This window comes from Echeneis naucrates, chromosome 16 (assembly GCF_900963305.1).
Source record: "Echeneis naucrates chromosome 16, fEcheNa1.1, whole genome shotgun sequence".
In the NCBI taxonomy this organism is placed as follows: Eukaryota; Metazoa; Chordata; class Actinopteri; order Carangiformes; family Echeneidae; genus Echeneis; species Echeneis naucrates.
This window is the reverse complement of record NC_042526.1, coordinates 3,218,568-3,237,427: the sequence shown is the minus strand read 5'-3', so window position 1 is coordinate 3,237,427 and position 18,860 is coordinate 3,218,568. Positions and strand designations below refer to the sequence as shown.

The following is an 18,860-nucleotide window of genomic DNA, read 5'->3' as shown; positions in this document are numbered from 1 at the left end:
GAGAGATGATACACTGAGTTCTCAGCTGGCACAGATAGAGGGTATGCCACTTGTGCAGCTCTGGCTTTGATGTGCCAAATAGTTCACACATTTGTTTCGTGAAAAATAAAAAAGATAAAATAAAAATAAAATCTAATGCGCAGAATTTAATCCTTTCGCTAAATGAAAATTACAAGTCGAGATATTGGTGCCATCTCAAAGCTAGAATCGGTTTCCATTCAAAATGTAACAGTGAAAACACTGTTGCTGCGAGTTTCACTTTAAAAAATATATTTAAAAAAAATAAACAGCCCAGACATCCCCGCAGCTTCATTCAATTACCTTTGTTAGAGCCTTTTCTCCGCTTTTCATGTCCTCTCGCAGGGTTGTAATCAAGGCGCAGAGTCCTAAACCCCCTACAGCTGCTGGCGGTTAATTGGATTCAGGAGCTCCAATAATCACTAAGCTCACTCCTCTCTTGTGGAAGTCGGCAATTATAATTAAAAAAGGTTAGACAGGTTTTGATTAGTGTAATTGTCTGTCGCGGTGTTGCTCGCGCTTCGTGCGAATAAGGACGGCAGAATAACTGCAAAGTGTCCGGCGCTGAAGTGTTAGTGGGGACTTAGATCAAAGCCTGAGTGGTCACTGGAGCTGTACAAGCTCTTATTCACTTCTCATTTGGCTTTTTCAGTACAAAAGAAACCCACATCAGCATTAATTAACCGTAATTTCCCAAATCGTGAACATGTGAACTGAACTTCCATTTGCTGCTGTGATTAGAGCTTTAAGAAAGTGGGGTCTTTTTTTTGTTTGTTTTTCTTTTGCCTAAAAACACAACCAGAAGTGTGCGGAATAAGTGAATAAGTGAATGGGAAAACGTCCCTACTTCTCACTGGATATGTCTGTAGAGCTCAGGCTCTAGTTTCAGAGCAGGTCACGTCCATCCGTGACTCTTCCTCACCTCCACCTTCACATCCAAATGTGGTCTCTTCCGGTTTGGCTTCAAACCGACAGGTGAGGTCACAGTGGGCTGACAGTAGAGACATACCTGGTGAAATGTCACCTCCAAGGCTAAAGAGAATTTCATGCTTCAGTCTTCTGAGGGTTTCTGCCACCTCTCTGGAGTTTGGTTTCCACGGCAGCAGGTCAATAAAGTAGTCCAGACATCGTTCCCCATGGCAACATTTTCCGGCTCCTCCTCGGGATTCCCAGGTCGGAGTATTCTGGGTCTCCTCGGCCTCCCACTAGCTGGGTGTGCCTGGAAAACCTCCAAGGGAAGCTGCTCAGGAGACGACCTGCCCGAACCTCGCAGTTAGGCTGGCTCATTTAGACGTCATCTCTAAAGCTGGGCCAGGCTCACCATGGAGGAGCCTCCTTACAGCCTCTTTCTTTACCTCTTTCTTTAGTCCAAAGAATGAGACTGTGGAAATATTGTTGTGTACAAAAAATAATAATGATTAAATACATTTGTGACTTACATATCTAAGGTGAGGTCAAGAGATAGCAGACTGCAGGCTAAAGTCATTATGCATCATATTCTGCCACCCGCTCACCTCTAACAATTAAATATTAATGAAAGTATCATTATAAAATGTAGCCACATTTAAAGACAAACTTTGTGATCATAACTCAGTGTAGGCTTTACAACATCAGCTTTGTGGCTAAGGAAAGAAAAACCTTAAATGTTGACAGCAAATGAACGAAACCCTGTGAACTTTTCTCCTGTATTAAAGCAGAAGAACCATCACTGAGCGCTGTAAGAATGTAAACATAACCATCTAAAGTGGATTTTGTGCTGCCAGATCCGATAATTCAAATAAATCGCCTGTGAACATTTCACTGATTCATGCAGCATCGACACATTGGCCCCTTTTCCAAGAACATAAATTCTGTCTCCATGTTCAGATCTGACAGGGTCCATTAAATCTCTTCTAAAATGATTCTTTCATCCTGAGATATTTTTATTTTAATACTTTATTTTCCCACCGTATTTACAATTTCACTTTTTGTGTACCTTACCTCTGTCTTTTGATGCGTTCTGGTTTTATTGTAAATGGGGAAAAAAGCATTTTAATGATATTTGCAGTTGTAGATTTTAACAGTATTGACATGGTTCATGTACGATGAATAATCAGCTCCAAATCAGATCAATTTTTCGCTCTAATTGAAGGACTATGAAATTACAGCATCCAAATTGCTGCACGTTAAGCGGGTTATTTGAAGCAATTGTTGCACATCAGGCAAAAGGGGGCAAATTGGCGTAAACATGTATCACACCTGGCATAGCTGATGTAAAGCTTGACAGCGTAACAGCTCTGACTAACTGGGGACACGGATTAGCAAACAACAAACAAACAATTTGGCCTTGACAACAGGCTCAGGTGTGAAAACAACAACGCAGAGAAGCAATAAGACAAAAGCCATTCAGTTCAAATATCATCCAATCATTGTGTGGGAAATACAGAGGAGCCTTTCAGGTTTGGGCCAAATCAGTCGGAGAGATCAGAGTCAGGATTTCATTGTCCAACGATGTCGGTTGATTTCAGTGATACAAGGTCGGAGGCAGTGGCATTTTCCTGTCTCAGAGGTAATTCGAACCGAAAACCCCCAAAGTGAGCAGACATCCATGGCACAGATGGCTGTTTTTATTGATCTGGTCTAAATCTCCTTTTGATGAGGCCTCGTGTAAATCAACAACATGCTCTGAGTTTTCTGATTACGCAGCCATGCTGCAGAAGGGCTTATTATTATTATTGAATCTTGCAAAAGTCTCAACTGAGTGGGGAAAAAAAAATAGCCAAATGCCATATCATTACATGTGACGCCTGTCAGGGGCCAGGAGAATTTACTCATTAATCTGAGTGTGTGAGTGTGTGAGTAGACTCTCGATCTATCTGAAGTGTCTTCAGGGTTACAGACATTATATAAACAGAGCACGAAGCAACTGTAAATTCATTTTGTTCTGACTGCATTGCCAAAAAAATATTGCATTTCGTAATCAACATTTTTTATCAATGTCACAGATAATCTGGTGACATCTATTCGTTTGTGCAGTTCATGCAGATCCAGATAATGAATCTGCAGCATTGCACTTGTGTTTAATATAAGCTAACGACAGCATTAGAGATGCTAACTCTAAATTACAGAGCTGCATCAATGACAACTTCTTCAACACAAAATGTGTAGCAGGGACACACACACAGGCGTTTTTTAGGAGGCTGCTGTGAAAACTTGCTACTGAAAACTTGATTTCAAATGAACATCTGTCTAAAGTTTCACTGAAACCCATCAAGGGGCTGAAATGATGGCAGCACATCATCAGCCTATTTTTGGCACTTTAAGGTAAATGAAGTCATCGACACACATACACTGCTGACATGCACACACGTGGATCTTAGCATGGTTTAGGGCTTCTGAGATGAAGGGAATTATTTTGTCAGCTCATTATTTCTGAATGATATTGTGTCCATAATTCCCTTCTGGTCTCCATCCCTCTCTGTCGACAGCCTGTCTCATTTATTTTGTACGAGGCGGCCATTATCATCAGCGGTGGAAATATATTCCCAGGGAACACATGCTGTGGTTTTCTGTTCGAGGAAATGTTTGGTGAACTCCAGTCAAACACTGAGCTACTCATCTGAAAACAAGTCAAAGCCAAAGGATGTTTTCACTCGACTTAAATATCAGCAGGTCTGAGGAGGCGGTGAACATTTGACCAAGTGTAGTCTGCAAAGTGTTCAGAGATGTGAGAAGGAGCCAGAAGCAGAATCAAATGCAATCGCTGAAAATCAATGCTGCTGATTACCAGCAGAGAAATGTTGGAAAAACCTGCAGCCTGTGTTTTGGGACGAAGCTGAAGCTGAAGATTTGCAGGCTGCATGCAAACACTGGTCAGCAGCTGAAACAACTAATCAATTAATCCACTTGAATCGATGAAATAAACTACGTGATTACAAATTTACCTGGTATTTTTCTTTGTTTCCTTAATGTTGCTAAACACATTGATTCTGCTGTTGTTGTGTTTCACACAGACGACTATCGTGGCTGCACACGACGAAGCTCAGAAGAGACAAGACACAAAGGCAGAAAAGGTCTTAAGTCTGGGAACACATTTAAATAAAAAAAATACAGCAGAAGGAATCCACCGTGTCTGGGAGGGATCCGGTCAGCATCAGTCCTGAGAGCAGAGCCGGCTCAAGGTAATAATGCTAATGCTAATGCTAATGCTAATGCTAACATGTGCTAATATATGCTAATATATACGTATGTAGCAGTAGCCGGTTATGTCTTTAACTTCAGCTCAAGGAGAAACTAAATGTTGCTGCCTTCCTTTAATTGTTGGCTAACATACGCTGCTTCTCATCCACAAACACCATCACTTTTTTTTTTTTATTCAAATACTCGATTACCAAAAACAGTCGGTAGCTGCAGCTCTGTACTGGTCATGTCTCTTTCGTAGGAATGGACACTGTGAGAAACTTAGTGGAGACTCAAACATACTGACAGAAAGTTAGTCAGCTTCAACGCTGGCTCATCAGGAGACTTAGGATTTCTTCACGTATCAGAGGAAGCGACCAACGATCTTCATCCTCATGTTACGTTCAAAAGCTGTTAAAATCCAAACTGCTGCTGGCACCTCACTCTTGGGAGGAAGGAGGAAGAGCATTCAGTGGGAGCAGTGATCATATTGCACAGGTAGAATCATTAAAAGGTGCTTTGTTCTAACTTTGAACTAAGAGCTGGAAAAGTTAAATTGCTGTTTCAGGAGCTCACAGTGTCCCGGTTCTCCGCCTGAGCAGACCTTAAACCAGCAGCAGCAGCTGAAAGACTTTCACCGGTGATAAAACGGATCATGACTTGTGATTTTGGCAGAAAAAATGATCTTGAAAACCTGAAAGATGCCCTCAAGTTAATTTCCTTCTAAGGTGATAAAGTCAACAAAGCAAATAATATCTAAGTTTAGTTCACCTGAACGTCAGTTTGTACCTGCATGTATGTGTCATAACAATGCTTCAGCTCGACAAGAGAAAAGAGCAAAAAACAGACTGACAGACAGACAGACAGACAGGCAGACAGACAGTTAGAAAGGCAGTCATACAGTCAGTCATACAGTCAGTCAGACAGACAGACAGACAGGCAGACAGTCATACAGTCAGTCAGACAGGCAGACAGACAGTCAGAAAGGCGGTCATACTGTCAGTCATAGTCAGTCAGACAGGCAGACAGACAGACAGACAGACGGTCATACAGTCAGTCAGATAGGCAGACAGTCAGTCATATAGTCAGACAGACAGACAGTCTTATAGTCAGTCAGACAGTCAGTCATATAGTCAGATAGACAGACAGTCTTATAGTCAGTCAGACAGTCAGTCTTATAGTCAGTCAGACAGACAGACCGTCAGTCTTATAGTCAGTCAGATAGTCAGTCATATAGTCAGTCAGACAGACAGTCAGACAGACAGACAGATATTTTTGCTAACTCAGCATCATCTCTCTGGTTTCAGGCATTAGTGGTGATGGGTGGATACTGAGGTCCCTGTGCCTCTGAAGAAGGTTCATTAAAGGTCCATCACACCGCCTGTCTGGTCCCTGAGCAGGCAGACGCTGACCAGAGACACACAACACTCACCACCACAACGCCGGTTTATTCCTTTTTACTATCCAGAACACCTACACACGTAATAAACTGCAATTAAAATCACTAAGCGATTAAACATCACAGCTGAAGGGCTGATTCTTTGGGACAGCAGCTGTTATTATTTTTCCATCCTACAACCATGTTTAGTGTTGCCATTAGTGATTGTGAGCATTGTACATAACTACATAACTTATTCCACTTAAATTCTTAAACAGGATACAACAGTCAGTTTAAACACTGATTCCGATATGATGAAGCAGAGAAGGGCTAAGTTATCGTCCTGTCATTAAACCCTTCGACACGCTGTAGGCGCTCCTCTGAGGAGCCCGGCGCTCAAAACATTTAAACACGCTGCAGCGACTGAGTCAACAGTAAGTCAGTGAGACAATAGCTGAGGTCAAAGGGCACTGAGAGTGTCGGACTAAGTGGGCAATCGAGATAATATCTTGGGAAAGAGGACAACTTTGTAAAGAAAGGAAAGGAGAGAAGAGAAGAGGAAGAGAGGACTTTATTGGGCTCATTGAAAAATATCACCAGAGGCTAAATGATTCTAAACCAAATATCCAATAATGTTATGTTGCTTGGCAACAATGCTTCGAAAATGCAATCAAGAGTGTAATGGAGCCTTATCTATATCCCAAAACGTTTTATCGATCCCCCATCTCAGAGACTAAGAAATAAAGGTGCTCGACGTATTTCAACTTTCTGATGGAACATTGTTCCCTTGACTATGGCTTGTATCAGTCTCTTCTGGTGAGAATATGAAGCCATTACGTTCCATTCAGAGGCAGCCATTGTTGTCTAGCAGAAAAAATAAAGTGTTGTAATAGGTCCCTGCATGTAGCTGCCTTCAGCAGGATAAGACTGGGGTGGAGATTCTGTTCTTCATTTACTGCTGACTGAAATTTAGCCCAATCCTAGAGCAGCTTCATTCACATCTACTTTGAAATTACTTTTACCGGTCAACAGGTCATGTATCATAAATCTCAAAGTGTAGACTGATGACACTGTCGCAAAACTGACTGTAAAACCGCCAATTCAACTATACTGTTTGAAGTTACGTCGTCACTTCATTTGATATTTCCATCTGTATTACAACTTTTAAGTTTTAAGCTGTACATAGTTATATTTTCATTTCTGTTTTATCAGAGCGTCTGTGATGAACCGAACATCCCCTGCGGATTAATAAAGCATTCCTGATCCTGACTCTGATTCCACTGCCCCCCCGGTAGGCTCTGTTTTCATTCAGACAGTTTCAGATGGTGATATTTTAACAAATTTATTCTCAGACCCCCTGGAGTTGTTTGAAGGTCACTGAACACTTTGAAAAAGGCTTTTGTAAAGAGCCTTTACTTCACCTAATAATTTAATGGCCTGGGAGATTTTAGATCACATCTTTAAAAAAAAAATAAAAAAAACCCTCCCGTATGCACTGATTGCATAAATTAGGCCAAATTATCGGCAGATTGACGGAGTTCAATATATCTCTAGACCTCTTAAAACCAAATTGTGTTACATCATGTGATGCTGCTGTCACTTATTGATATAAAATAAAAATGAAATAGAGTCACTGATGTTTCCAAGCAACCTTTTTAGATTAGCTCAAAGTGTAAACATAAACCTTGTCTATGTGTGTATTTTAAAAGAGCACCGGAGACGCGACTGCAGGAGACACAGCTATTTGGAGGTGAGGAGATACACAACAGACTCACTAACCACTGCTCAGTGCAGCAAAGACCACAACCGAGAGCCGTAGTCACTAACAGCCAGAGAAGCTGCTGTCGGACAGGACGGCTGGAGGAGCAGCGACACTCACCAGAAGCCAATTTGTCAAAATTAAGATGAAATATGAAATTCCCACTAAAGTCTTATTACGAAGCGCATCGGTCGTTATGTTTGAGAGGCTGAAGCTGCAGCTGTGCTCGTCCACAGTCTATTCTGTGTGCTCTTCCTCCTAAAGTAAATCACTAGCTAATGATGGATGTAGCTGGTGCAGCTCGCTCCAGGTGAAGGGAAAGTCTAAAAGCGGCATCGTGGAGGTCGGTGCACATTTCTGGGTAAAGATCTGCTGACCTTCTTATGACAGTACCAAATGGCAGTGAAATTAAGACTACAGCTCCAGGCTGTGCATTAATGAGTTTGTGTTATTGTTGGCTGTGAGAGCGGGCAGGGCAATTATTCAAATGATTTTATTTTCAGTTCTGATTAATAGAACGGTTATTCTATTATCAGAGTTGACAACAAATTACAAGACTGCAGGAAGATTTAAAAAATGTGGCATTGACCGTCTCATGTCATTAGCTCAAACTGGACACGCAAAAGTCCCATTAGATGGTCTGGGAAATGTGGAAATTTTGTTTATGTGCTTATTTTTTCCAAGTAGTCTCGTGAAGTTGTGGGGGAAATTTGCGAAATCAACAAAAGGGGTAGCAGAGAGCCGTCAGGAGTCTCAGTAGCTGTTTGTTGTGGATCACACCGGGTGTGCACGCATTTAGAGCAGGCTAATACAACAGGAAGTGGGTCACAGCTCCTCCAGGGAACCAGTATGGTAGCTCCAACTTCCTCTTCATCATACATGTTTAATGATTAATTGTTACGCGTTTGAAGGAAACAAAGAACAAATAACATGCATGTAAACACAACTACTGCCAAACACACACACACCTACACACCATATAAGAGGAAGGGGGTAAAGATATGTGCATTTGCATTGCAGATCCTGTGTGCGAGTTAAACATAGTCAAAAAGCTGCATGTGCACACACGCTGCTCTAAAAGAAGGCACAGTGGGATCACTGAAACAGTAAAAGAGCACAGCGTTTTAAAGAGTTCAGGCAAACTCAAAAAATAAATCCAACCATAACTCCTGCCAACCTGAGTCTCAAATAAAATAACTGGTTGACAGATCACTGTCATGGAGAGATGAAAGGAGAACTGTGGGGTGGGGCTCTCTCCCTCTCCCTCTCCCTCTCCCTCTCCCTCTCTCTCTCTCCCTCTCCCTCCCCCCTTCTCTCTCTCGCCCTCTCTCTCTCTCTTTCTCTCTCTCTCTGCCTTTCTCTCCCTCGCTCCCTCTCTCTCCTCTCGTCCTCTCGCTTCCTCGTCCTCCTCTCTCTCTCCGCCTCCCCCCCCTCCCCTCTCTCTCCTCTCTCTCTTGCCTCTCTCTCTCTCCTCAATCGCCCTCTCCCTCTTCTCCCTCTCTCTCTCTCTCTCTCCGTCTCCCTCTCTCTCCCTCTCCCTCTCCTCTCTCTCCCTCTCTCCTCTCTCTCTCCTCTCTCCCTCTCTCTCTCCTTCTCTCTCTCTCTCTCTCTGTCTCCCTCTCTCTCCCTCTCCCTCTCCCTCTCTCTCCCTCTCTCTCCCTCTCTCTCTCCCTCTCTCTCTGTCTCCCTCTCTCTCTCCCTATCTCTCTCTCTCTCTCTCTCTCTCTCTCTCCCTCTCTCCTCTCCCTCTCTCCTCTCCCTCCTCTCTCCTCCCTCCCCTCCCTCCCTCTCCCCCCCCCCCCTCCCCCCCTCTCTCTCCTCTCTCTCTTGCCCTCTCTCTCTCTCTCTCCCTCTCTCTCTCTCCCTCTCCCTCCCCCCTTCTCTCTCTCGCCCTCTCTCTCTCTCTTTCTCTCTCTCTCTGCCTTTCTCTCCCGCTGTCTCTCTCTCTCTCCCTCTCTGTCCCTCTCCCTCCCTCTTTCCCTTTCTCTCCCTCTGTCTCTCTCTCTCTCTCTCTCTCCCTCTCCCCCCCCTCTCCCTCTCCCCCCCCCCCCCCCCCCCCCCATCTAACCAGCTTCATTCAGGCAGATCAGTGATACTGGATGCTGCACAGGACACAGATGTGTGAATCATTTGTATGTTCTGGACGTTAAAGGAGCCAAGCAACAAGTGTGTTGTGTGTTTGTGCGCTTTCTAATGTGCGGCAGTGTTTGTTTTTGTTCCTGGAGGAAAAAAATACCAAAACCAAAAATAGCTCTAATCTCCGGTTTGGTGCTGACACAGTTTTCAAAGCACAGTTTTCAGACATTACACGACTCCAGTTGGGGAAGTGAAAAAGTGAAGACCTGACCTGAGTCCGTGTGTCGCGGTCTGCCCAGGTCCCTGAAGTAGTAGATGAAGTCCAGGCAGTTGTCGTCCTGGACCTCTCCCCTGGAGCACAGGTCCGACAGCAGTTCCAGCGCCTTTCGACAGATCTCATCCTCTCTTTCTGCAGGCATTGCCCTCCAGCATCCTTATGACTGATCCTCCACCACCTCTGACTCTCTCACTCACTCATTCAGACCTGCTGCTCCACCCCTGGATGAGTCCGACGCGTCCGCTGCGCTCGACTCATCCGCCGAACGCGCTCCGACCGACTGCGGCTGATTCCTCAGTGTTTAAGGTTTTTAACTGAAATGCAGAACTTTTTCTTTCTTCCTCTCTTCTTCTTCTTCTTCTTCTTCTTCTTCTTCTTCTTCTTCTTCTTAAAAAAGCTTCCTCTGGATGGTTTTGTTCTTCAACACTGAAATAAGGTGTCCAACGCAGCGCGCAGCAGCTCACTCTCCTCCTCCTCCTCCTCCTCTTTTTCCCTTCCTTCCTTCCTTCCTTCTCTCCTTCTCTCCTCTCCTTTTCTTTTCTTTAATTCCTCTTTGCTCTTCTCTCTCTGAATCACTTCTGAGCCTGCAGGCTTCAGCAGCGCCTGTCAAGGTCCTCTGAATGAATGCTCGGCTTTCACTGCGCGCAGTCTTTCTTTCTCTCTGTCTCTCTCTTTTCAATGCACTGGGACGTTGAGAGAAAGACAGGAAGTTCTTCCTCCATTAACCCCCCACCACCTCCACCCGCCATCTCCACCATCATCACCACCTGCTATCCAAAGAGCAGCCTCAGTCAGGCCCTCTGAGGAAAAAATAAGAGTGGAGACTTCAGTTTCATTCTCTCACAAACGATGTAAAAACGACAGGAAAGCCCTCCCCTCCTCCTCCATCTCCTCTTTTGTCTAAAGAAGTGATGCCAAACATGTGACTCCACTCACCAGGTGAGCTCAGGGGTCATGATGTCATATCGCCTGGGCTGCTGGGGAGCAGATGTCTGAGCGGGCCAACACCTGAGCGCCTGACCTTTACTGATGGAAGTAATGAAGGGCCAGAGCGAAAGATAAATGTCACATTAAAGCCCCGCTGAAGGAGCTAATAACGGCCTCCCCGCCTCTGTGCCTCCGAAGTATCAGGAGAGGACCTTTAAGCCCGGCAACAAATAGCTCAGAGCAACATAAATATAACTTGCTTATGAAGCTTTTGTTGTATCTTTAGCAGGATTTCAGCAGCATGGAGAGAGCTGTTCGCCTCACTGGTATCAAATAACTGCAAAAGAGTCCAGCCAGGGACAGAAATTATCCAGAGACAGGAGACCTAGTACATTTTTCTCCTATAAAATCTTAAATTAATGCCACACAATTACTTTTAAATTCACACACACACACACACACACACACACACACAGATTTTCCAAAGACTCGTTGTGGGCCAGTGATGGAAATAAGCAGCAAACAGAGTCAAGCTAATTTTTGTAAAAAGAGAAAAGCTTGCTGTCAAGGTTGCTAGGCGACAGGTATGGTACACTTTATGGCACGTCAGTAAGGTCACACACACACGCACACACACACACCGGGGCTGCAAAGCTGAAACTGTCCTATAGTTCAGATTTCGTAGCTTTTTCAGTCGTCCACCGACACAGTCCTCCTGGATCGGGATACCTGACACCTCTTGGTGCAGACAACTGTGACGGATTGCAGTTTGCTTCACTTCCCTCATCTGACCGTTACTCTTCTATGAGATGACAGTAACGATAAATGTGATGTCACTGCTCCTCTGTGATTCATCTGATGAAGTTAACTAAATCCCTGCTCTAATGCTCATCTCAGGCTCGTCTGGGGTCGATCCCGGTTTTGGGCATGCTGGGCCATGTGGTGGGGATAGATTCCCTGCAGGCGACGGCATGTCTCTGTATGCCAGACCTGTCCAGGATTTGTCCCATCCTGCTCCAATGTCCGCTGGGATCTGCCCCCCAACTCTGCAAGGATCAGCAAAATGAATACAAGACGTGACGAATGGATAATGTTTTCAACGCTTCAGTTGTGGAGTTGAGGACTGTGAGCGTCAGTCGCCGTGCTGATGCATGAGCGGCTCCATTATTAGCCTCTGCTGAACTGGATCCAGTTGTCTTATTGATAGGAGCCTCAATGAAACACGCCTTTAGCATTCATCAGCTCTCTTTGGCAGGTCTTAAGAGGGTTCATCAGAGCTCTCAATAAAGCTCTCCAACTGATGAGGCCATAATGAAACAGCTTTTTTTTATTTTTTCACTGACTGAAAAAATGTTAAAAAGCTCATTTGAGTCTCATTTCCAAAGATCATTTGACAGATTGTGTTAAGGATGAGGATTTGTCATTACCTGGAGGACAATCGATGCTGCTGATGCCGACGTGTCGGTGTGAAGAGCTGCTTTTCAAACTGTTTCCACCACTCGCCCTTTGATTTTTAGGTTTAAAGAACCAGCGCTACATACCTCTGCTGCCAGCAAACACGCACACTCTGATGTCGCTGTGTGATTTGGCAAACGTTAATGTTCAATAAAAACAACCATTTCACTGAAATGATCACTCAAGATGTGATCTCCTCATGAGGAGGATGATGTTGCTCCAAAATATCAGTACAGCATCAAAAAGAAATTTCTGGGCACGTTGATGAGGAGCTGTTGGTGTGTGTGTGTGTGTGTGTGTGTGTGTGTGTGTGGGCGCCTCTGCCCTTGTGTTTGTTGGCATCTCTGTACATGTGAGAGTTTTTTAGTTCACTGAAGGTGACTGACTTTGCTCAGAAATGTGTATGTGGACACATTGGGTCATTTTTTGTGCGTGTGTGTGTGTGTGTGTCTTTTGGATGTGGGTGCGTTTGATTTAGTATTATCTGGGAGGATGCAGCCAGGCTAGCAGCCAGCCCAGCTGCCTCGGAGGAACAGGGGGCATCTGTTCTGCCTCCACACCGGTCGCTCTGTTTTTTAATGCTTCTCAGAAAGCAGCTTCCACATATGAGGATGAGTTTCACTGTTTCCTGGCTCAAAATCTTCATTTTAACATTTTAATTTTGTGTCTGCCTGTGTGGGTCGTGTTTGGGTTAACTGGTGACTGTAAATTGTCCGTAGGTCTGTCTGTCTCTGGTTGTTGGCCCTGTGATGGACTGGCGACCTGTCCAGGTTGACCCCGCCCTCGGCCAGAGTGAGCTGGGTTTGGCCAACACGAGCCAACACGAGTCCTGAGACTGTGTCACCTCTTCCTGTGCTCAACCTCAGAATATTAAAGGCATAAATTAGAGATGCCTTTCTTTATACTATATTTTGGTCAATAACGGACATCCTTAGAGTCTATTAACTGAAACGGTAACAATCAAGACTCCGTGGTTGGGTTGATCAGTTCAGCTGTCTCATCTCTTCCACCTGCTGAGGAGGTTTGAGACACATTCAAACAAGATGGTGTCAGTTTGTGGACAGAAGGTGTAAATCTGTCTGAGGTGCCGATATAACCTTTACTCCCCCCGTAGTGTCACTACATCAGTGAGCAGCCAGCGGAAAGAGGCTCGATGGGGCCTGTCCGCTCAGATAATGGCTTCTGAAGTCAGAGTAAAAATTCACTGAAAAGCATCCATCACCTCCGACTGGAGAGAAAAGTTTTTCCTGAAGCCAGGGCTCAAAAGTTTCTTAAACCTGTCTTCTATTTCATGATCGTCGTGAGAGCGACACCACTGGTTTCAAGAAGAAGTCCCATTGTATTGATGTCAATGTGAAAGTGTTTCCACTTATCACTTGATTTATTATTGTCAGTAAACACTTTCCTCATGAATTCATGATGTCAAATCACTTCTTGTTCCTCTTTGACATCATTCACCGTTATTTAATCTGAGATGAGAATCTTATTGTACCTGTCAGGAACAAAATTCGTTTAATGTTATGTGGTGAATGACAACAAAGTTGACTGAAACTTGAAGGAAAATTTTAAACATATTTAATTGTAACATTATAAAACAGATCCAGATGGTTCAAAAATGTATTTAAACTTTTCTATAGTTTGTATTCACCCATTTCTTTATGGGATAATTTGTAAAAAGATGTTAGTGTTGTAACTTTCTGTGTTACAAATACATGTTTAGTTTTAATTCAGCCTTTTGCAGACCTGTAAAAAATATAAAGGTGGGTGAGAAATTCAAGTATGTGGATACAGCTTAAACCTCTGCTTATCAAACCCTTCCTCCAAACGTAGATTTAATGTCAGACACTGAAACCAGGACACATCCCAAACTGCTCATCAGCGAGGAGTTAATCAGAGGTCAAACGGCATGATGAGGAATTTCACGACAGTCTTGGGCCTAAACTGGTCTCAGGACGGCTGTTCTTCACTGCAGACAGAGAAGATTAACGCTGTCAGCTGTTCTCCAGCTCTTTTTTGTGCATTTGCTTCACATCACCTTCCATAAAGAAAATCAATGAAACACATCTGAGGGCACGGCCTTCAGTCCAATCGGCATACTAATTGAAATGAACATTGCAGCTTTGTTGTCTTAAACACCCCGCAGTCAGAAGCAATTCAGTGAGCTCCACAGTTGGCTGAGCTTAAATCTTCTGTATTTTCAAATGAGTTCTTTTTCTGCCTTTAGTTAACTTACGCTGTGATGGAAGAGAAGACGGACGGAGGAGGAAGGCTCGGACAGGAGAACAGTGAGGCAGTATTTAGAGGAGGCCGGCAGTCACCAACAAACAAGTGAGTGTCTGAAGGCTTTTGGCATTAGACAGCAGGATGTGAGCTGGGAAAGAGAACAAGTGTGAGGGATGGAAACTCGGTTGATTTGGTCTTACCAAAGGAGATAAAGTAGCAGTCTGGAGCTTTTTACCAGAGCAAAATCAACAAAGACCTCCTGACACATGACGAAGGAGATGATAGAAAAAAGTTTAAACACCCATCTAAAAAAAAAATAATAATAAAAATAATTAACCTTACAATAATAATTCACCATACAAGGTGTTGTCATATTTGTCTGTGAGGATGTCGGACTCCAGCAGCAGCTAACAAAGACAACATTGTCACTAATGCTCCTTACTTGCCATGCTATTCATGTTTCAGCACGTCTCCCATTAATAATTGGTGGTTGACGGTGCTCAGATCCAATCGGGGGGCCGACGGTGGCTCATGTGCTTTAAAATGTTCCTTTGGGGGTCATTCTTAAGGTCGGCTGGATGATTGCTGCTCCTGGTTGTTGTGATGACAGTGGGAGTCTCCGTCCTCCTTCAGGTTTGGGTAAACAGCAGAGTCTTCACTCCTGTGCTAAAACACATTCAGTGTTTGGTTTCACAAACATCAATCATCTCTGTGATGGTGGAGAAATGTAGAGGTTTAGGTTTACCGCAAGCCAGACAGGGCACAGCTGAAGTCGAGCTCGCACGAAAGAGCAAATCCATCAGGTTTTTGTTTGTAGACTTTTTGTAAGAAGAGTAGAATATTTTGAGCGACATTCACACTAAAATCACTGTTTATTTGAAGCAGCAGGAGAAATGAGAGATTTCTCCTTCAAAATGAGAGATTAGGAACGTTGCTCTGAAAGCCTGAATACTTGAGAAAAGCCACAACAGTCATTTACAAGACATGAGAGAACAAACAGACCAAGAAACAGGTTGGAGCTTTATATGCTCCCGCTGCCAAAACATAAACAGTTTTAAACCAGATCCACGTCGTACATATATATATACTGAGAGTCGGGTGACTGTGGTGTCTTCTGTTACACAGACCACATGAACTCAGCTGAACTGAGGAGAAACAGACAGGGCTGCTTGTTGGGTTTTATCATCTCTTGGATGTGGCTGCTCTTTAAACGTGTTCCAGATGGATCGGCTGTGTTGGTGTGTACCTTGACATGAGCGTGTAAACTGAGAGACAGAAATAAAGCAGGGGGGAAAATGAAGCTTTTAATGAGCCTCCTACCATTCTTTATTTTTTCACAAAAAAAAAAAAAAAAAAAAAAGAAATGCCTTCAGCTAAAAAACACAGTTTGATCTTCATTGTAGTTACGCAACTTTGGAACTGCAGTAAATTTAGAACAAAGAATCGCTTGACTGTATGAGCAAATGCGTAGATATGACACTGCGTTGGTGCTGTCTTTCACTTTATGAAACTTTATGAAAATCTTTGTCCAAATGATAGAACATATGGATATTTTCTCATTTGGCTCCTGACACGGTCCTCTTATCCTCCTGCAGACGAACAAATGCATTATTTGTGCACAACCAACTATAAAGTGCAGCTGTTGACTGGAGACAGGATGCAGCTGCACAAGTTGGCTATAAATAAACAGCATGAATGGATTTTTTATACACACATATATATATATATGCATATGTTCGGGACTCTGGGTGTGTCTGGCCATAGATCAGTAAACTTGGGGGTCATGTTGGACTGTTGAAGGTCTCCTGTGAACTTGGGACCAGAGCGCATCCAGTGTTAGTCATAAAACTTTGAGCATACATACGTACTGAAAGCTGCATCCTCCTCTTTGGCTCCTATAGTATTACAGTAGAGTGCTGTATGCCACATTAATGCCCTTAGCCAGCAGTGGAGCATTAAATTATTAAAGGATAATTCAGCAAAGTGGGAGAAACTGTTGCACTGCTTTACGTGGAGCAGGAAGTTTTAAATTAGTTGTCTTTGTCATTTCCATGCACATTTTTTTTCTGCCCAGTAAAGATGTGATTCTGTTCATATTAAAAGAAACCTACCTTCACAAAACAAACTCTTCTCAATAACAGTCCCAGATTTGACAGTTTTCCAGCTTTTAGAAGTGTTGAAATGAATAAAAAGATTTTTTTGTGACTTTTAAGAACCAAAAAAACACGACAGCTGTTTTCTGTTTTCTGAGCAATTTGAGTGCGGATATCATGCCAAAGATAAATGTTCATCTGGCAGCATCTTATTCCAGCCCTTCCAGGCTAACAATTTTGAACACATGAATACTGGAAATTAAAGTAGCATATCATTGCATTTTGAGGGTTTGCGTCCTGAAAGCGTTTTTAAACTATATTTTAATGGGATGGCAGTGGGGACAATTTGACAGTGAGAAAGGACTCACCAGGTTTGGTGAGTTTTACAGCCCTTCATAGAAAAATAATGAGGAAGGAAAATAAAATGGATCCCTCTGAAAACTGGCCCAATTGTGGGAAAACTAAAATAATGATCTGAAATACATAAAATTTCTCTGAAAGGAGCTGCAGAAGAAGGAGATAATGTCTCTTGTGTCAATGTTAAAGTTTTTAGAAGACAATAAACTGGCCAAAACGGGTTAAATGACTAGAAAAAAAAAAAAAAGTGGCCAAAAATCCATTCAAATGAAGACGGGTTCTGGAAAAGGCATAAATCAGACTTAAATCATTTCTAATGAACTGATTTAAGTTTCTGGAAATACGATCTTTGTGTGCAGGTAGTTTGATGGTCACACAGAAAACGTACCTGTCCTGATGATCAAAAGCCATCAGCGCGCTCTTTTATCCCCTCAGAATCAAGACTGATCTGGAAAATAGCTTCTGAATATCCTCTGAATAGCAAAATCATGGGATAAATATTACATTAGATAATTTACTTGTTGCTCTCAGCTCAGCCCAATAGTCCAAAGAATTCATTAGAATAAGATGAAATGCTTTTTATCAGACATAATTTAGCATTTCTGGGAAAAGCTTCAGCTCGTCCGGACATTATCTCAGCTGTCTGCCACACCCCGTGAATTGAAAGGTTCTTTTTTATGGCCCGGAGTGAATATCTAATGTAATCTGGGGTGGATTTGAATTAGATTTTCCTATTAGCTGTTCTCCAAGACCTCTGCTTTGAATCTGGTCTAATACAATAGATGTATCTCTAAGGCGGTGCAGTCAGTGGTTTCCTGTCTTTCTCTCATGCACTCCTGCTTCCCTTCATTAGGCTTCAGGACACAGTTTGACATGGTCTCCTTTTGTGGACATTAACGACGGTCAGATTTACTGGAGGAGATCGTGTTAGGTTGGAGAGGAAACTTTATATTGTGCAGCTACTTTTTGCTATCAGTCATGATTCGGGAAGGATTACTGATTTTCTGTCTCAACCTGCTGCTCAGATGTCTCCTGAATAACGTGATTTCATTCTTGTTTCTTACTATGAGCATTTCATTTGAAGGATTTTAGTATTTTTCCTGCCACAAATGTTATTTTTTTAAAGTGAAAAATCAACAGAAAACAGCTGAATCTTTAACATTATCCTCTGTAAAGAATTTTAAGGTTTTTTTTTTTATATATATATTATATGTAAACACTCAGAATTCAAACTTCCTTCCTTTATTTGGAAAGCACTTTCTAAATTAAAGCATAATTTATAATTTAGCATGCTGTTTGCTTGGCTCATGGGCACATGGCCATTTATAGACACTGAAATATTACCCAAACGGCAAGACCAATGACAATATTACAACTCTGTAAATTCACATTTTTTTAACAGGAATGTTTTTCACACAGTCATGAAAAGTCTGAAAATTTGGATTAAAAAAAAGAAGCTGATTTTCTGAATGAAATATTTGATCTCTTTTATATTTGATGATCTTATCTTAGTGCTTCCCATCTAACACAGCCAGATAAGTGTGAGGAAGATGGGGTAGTGTATTTATGCAGATATAATCAGATCATTCCATAATGCATGTGCTATCTTAAGAGCATATTTGCATTAACAGCATCACAGTATGATCTTGACACAGTTTCTACATCATGAGCTCAAGAAGCTCACATAATCTTTCAGGTACAGACTTTTCTGAAATAGTCAGTAATAGTCTGACATTTTCATGTTAGCAGTTCTTCCCATTTTTTATGATTATTATTCTGATTAAATAAGTTCTGCAATCAATAAAACAACTTGTGTTTCAGTGAGGTTACAAATAAAACCTATTTGGCTGGATCGTTTGGATTCACTTGAAATGAAGCTTATTGTCTTTTGAAACTGCAGAACAAATTTGTGTCTGACTGAGCTCGATGTGCAGTCACATCCAAAAACGCATAAACACACTGACTAAAGCGCAACAAATGTTACAATGATAATGGGGTCAACGGGTGGAGACAGTTAAAATACAACAGCAGCTGATGGAAGTCCAGTGAAAGCAGATGGTGTTGCTGCTGTTTGGGCGGTGGAGTCAGTTCTTCGCTGTGGTCAGAGGATCTTCATCATTGTGGTGACGTGATAAACAC

The 18,860-nt window shown here is 42.7% G+C and overlaps 1 protein-coding gene across 1 annotated transcript in view; it reads right to left on the bottom strand.

Annotated features, from left to right (window-relative positions):
* Positions 1–10,207, bottom strand: part of syt9b (synaptotagmin IXb) — a 28,802-nt gene extending 18,595 nt beyond the window's left edge. The window contains exon 1 of the mRNA XM_029523584.1: positions 9,661–10,207. Coding sequence (XP_029379444.1) covers positions 9,661–9,808 — 148 coding nt within the window. The 5' untranslated portion in view covers positions 9,809–10,207. The remainder of the gene's footprint in view (positions 1–9,660) is intronic.
* Positions 10,208–18,860: the final 8,653 nt, after the last annotated feature.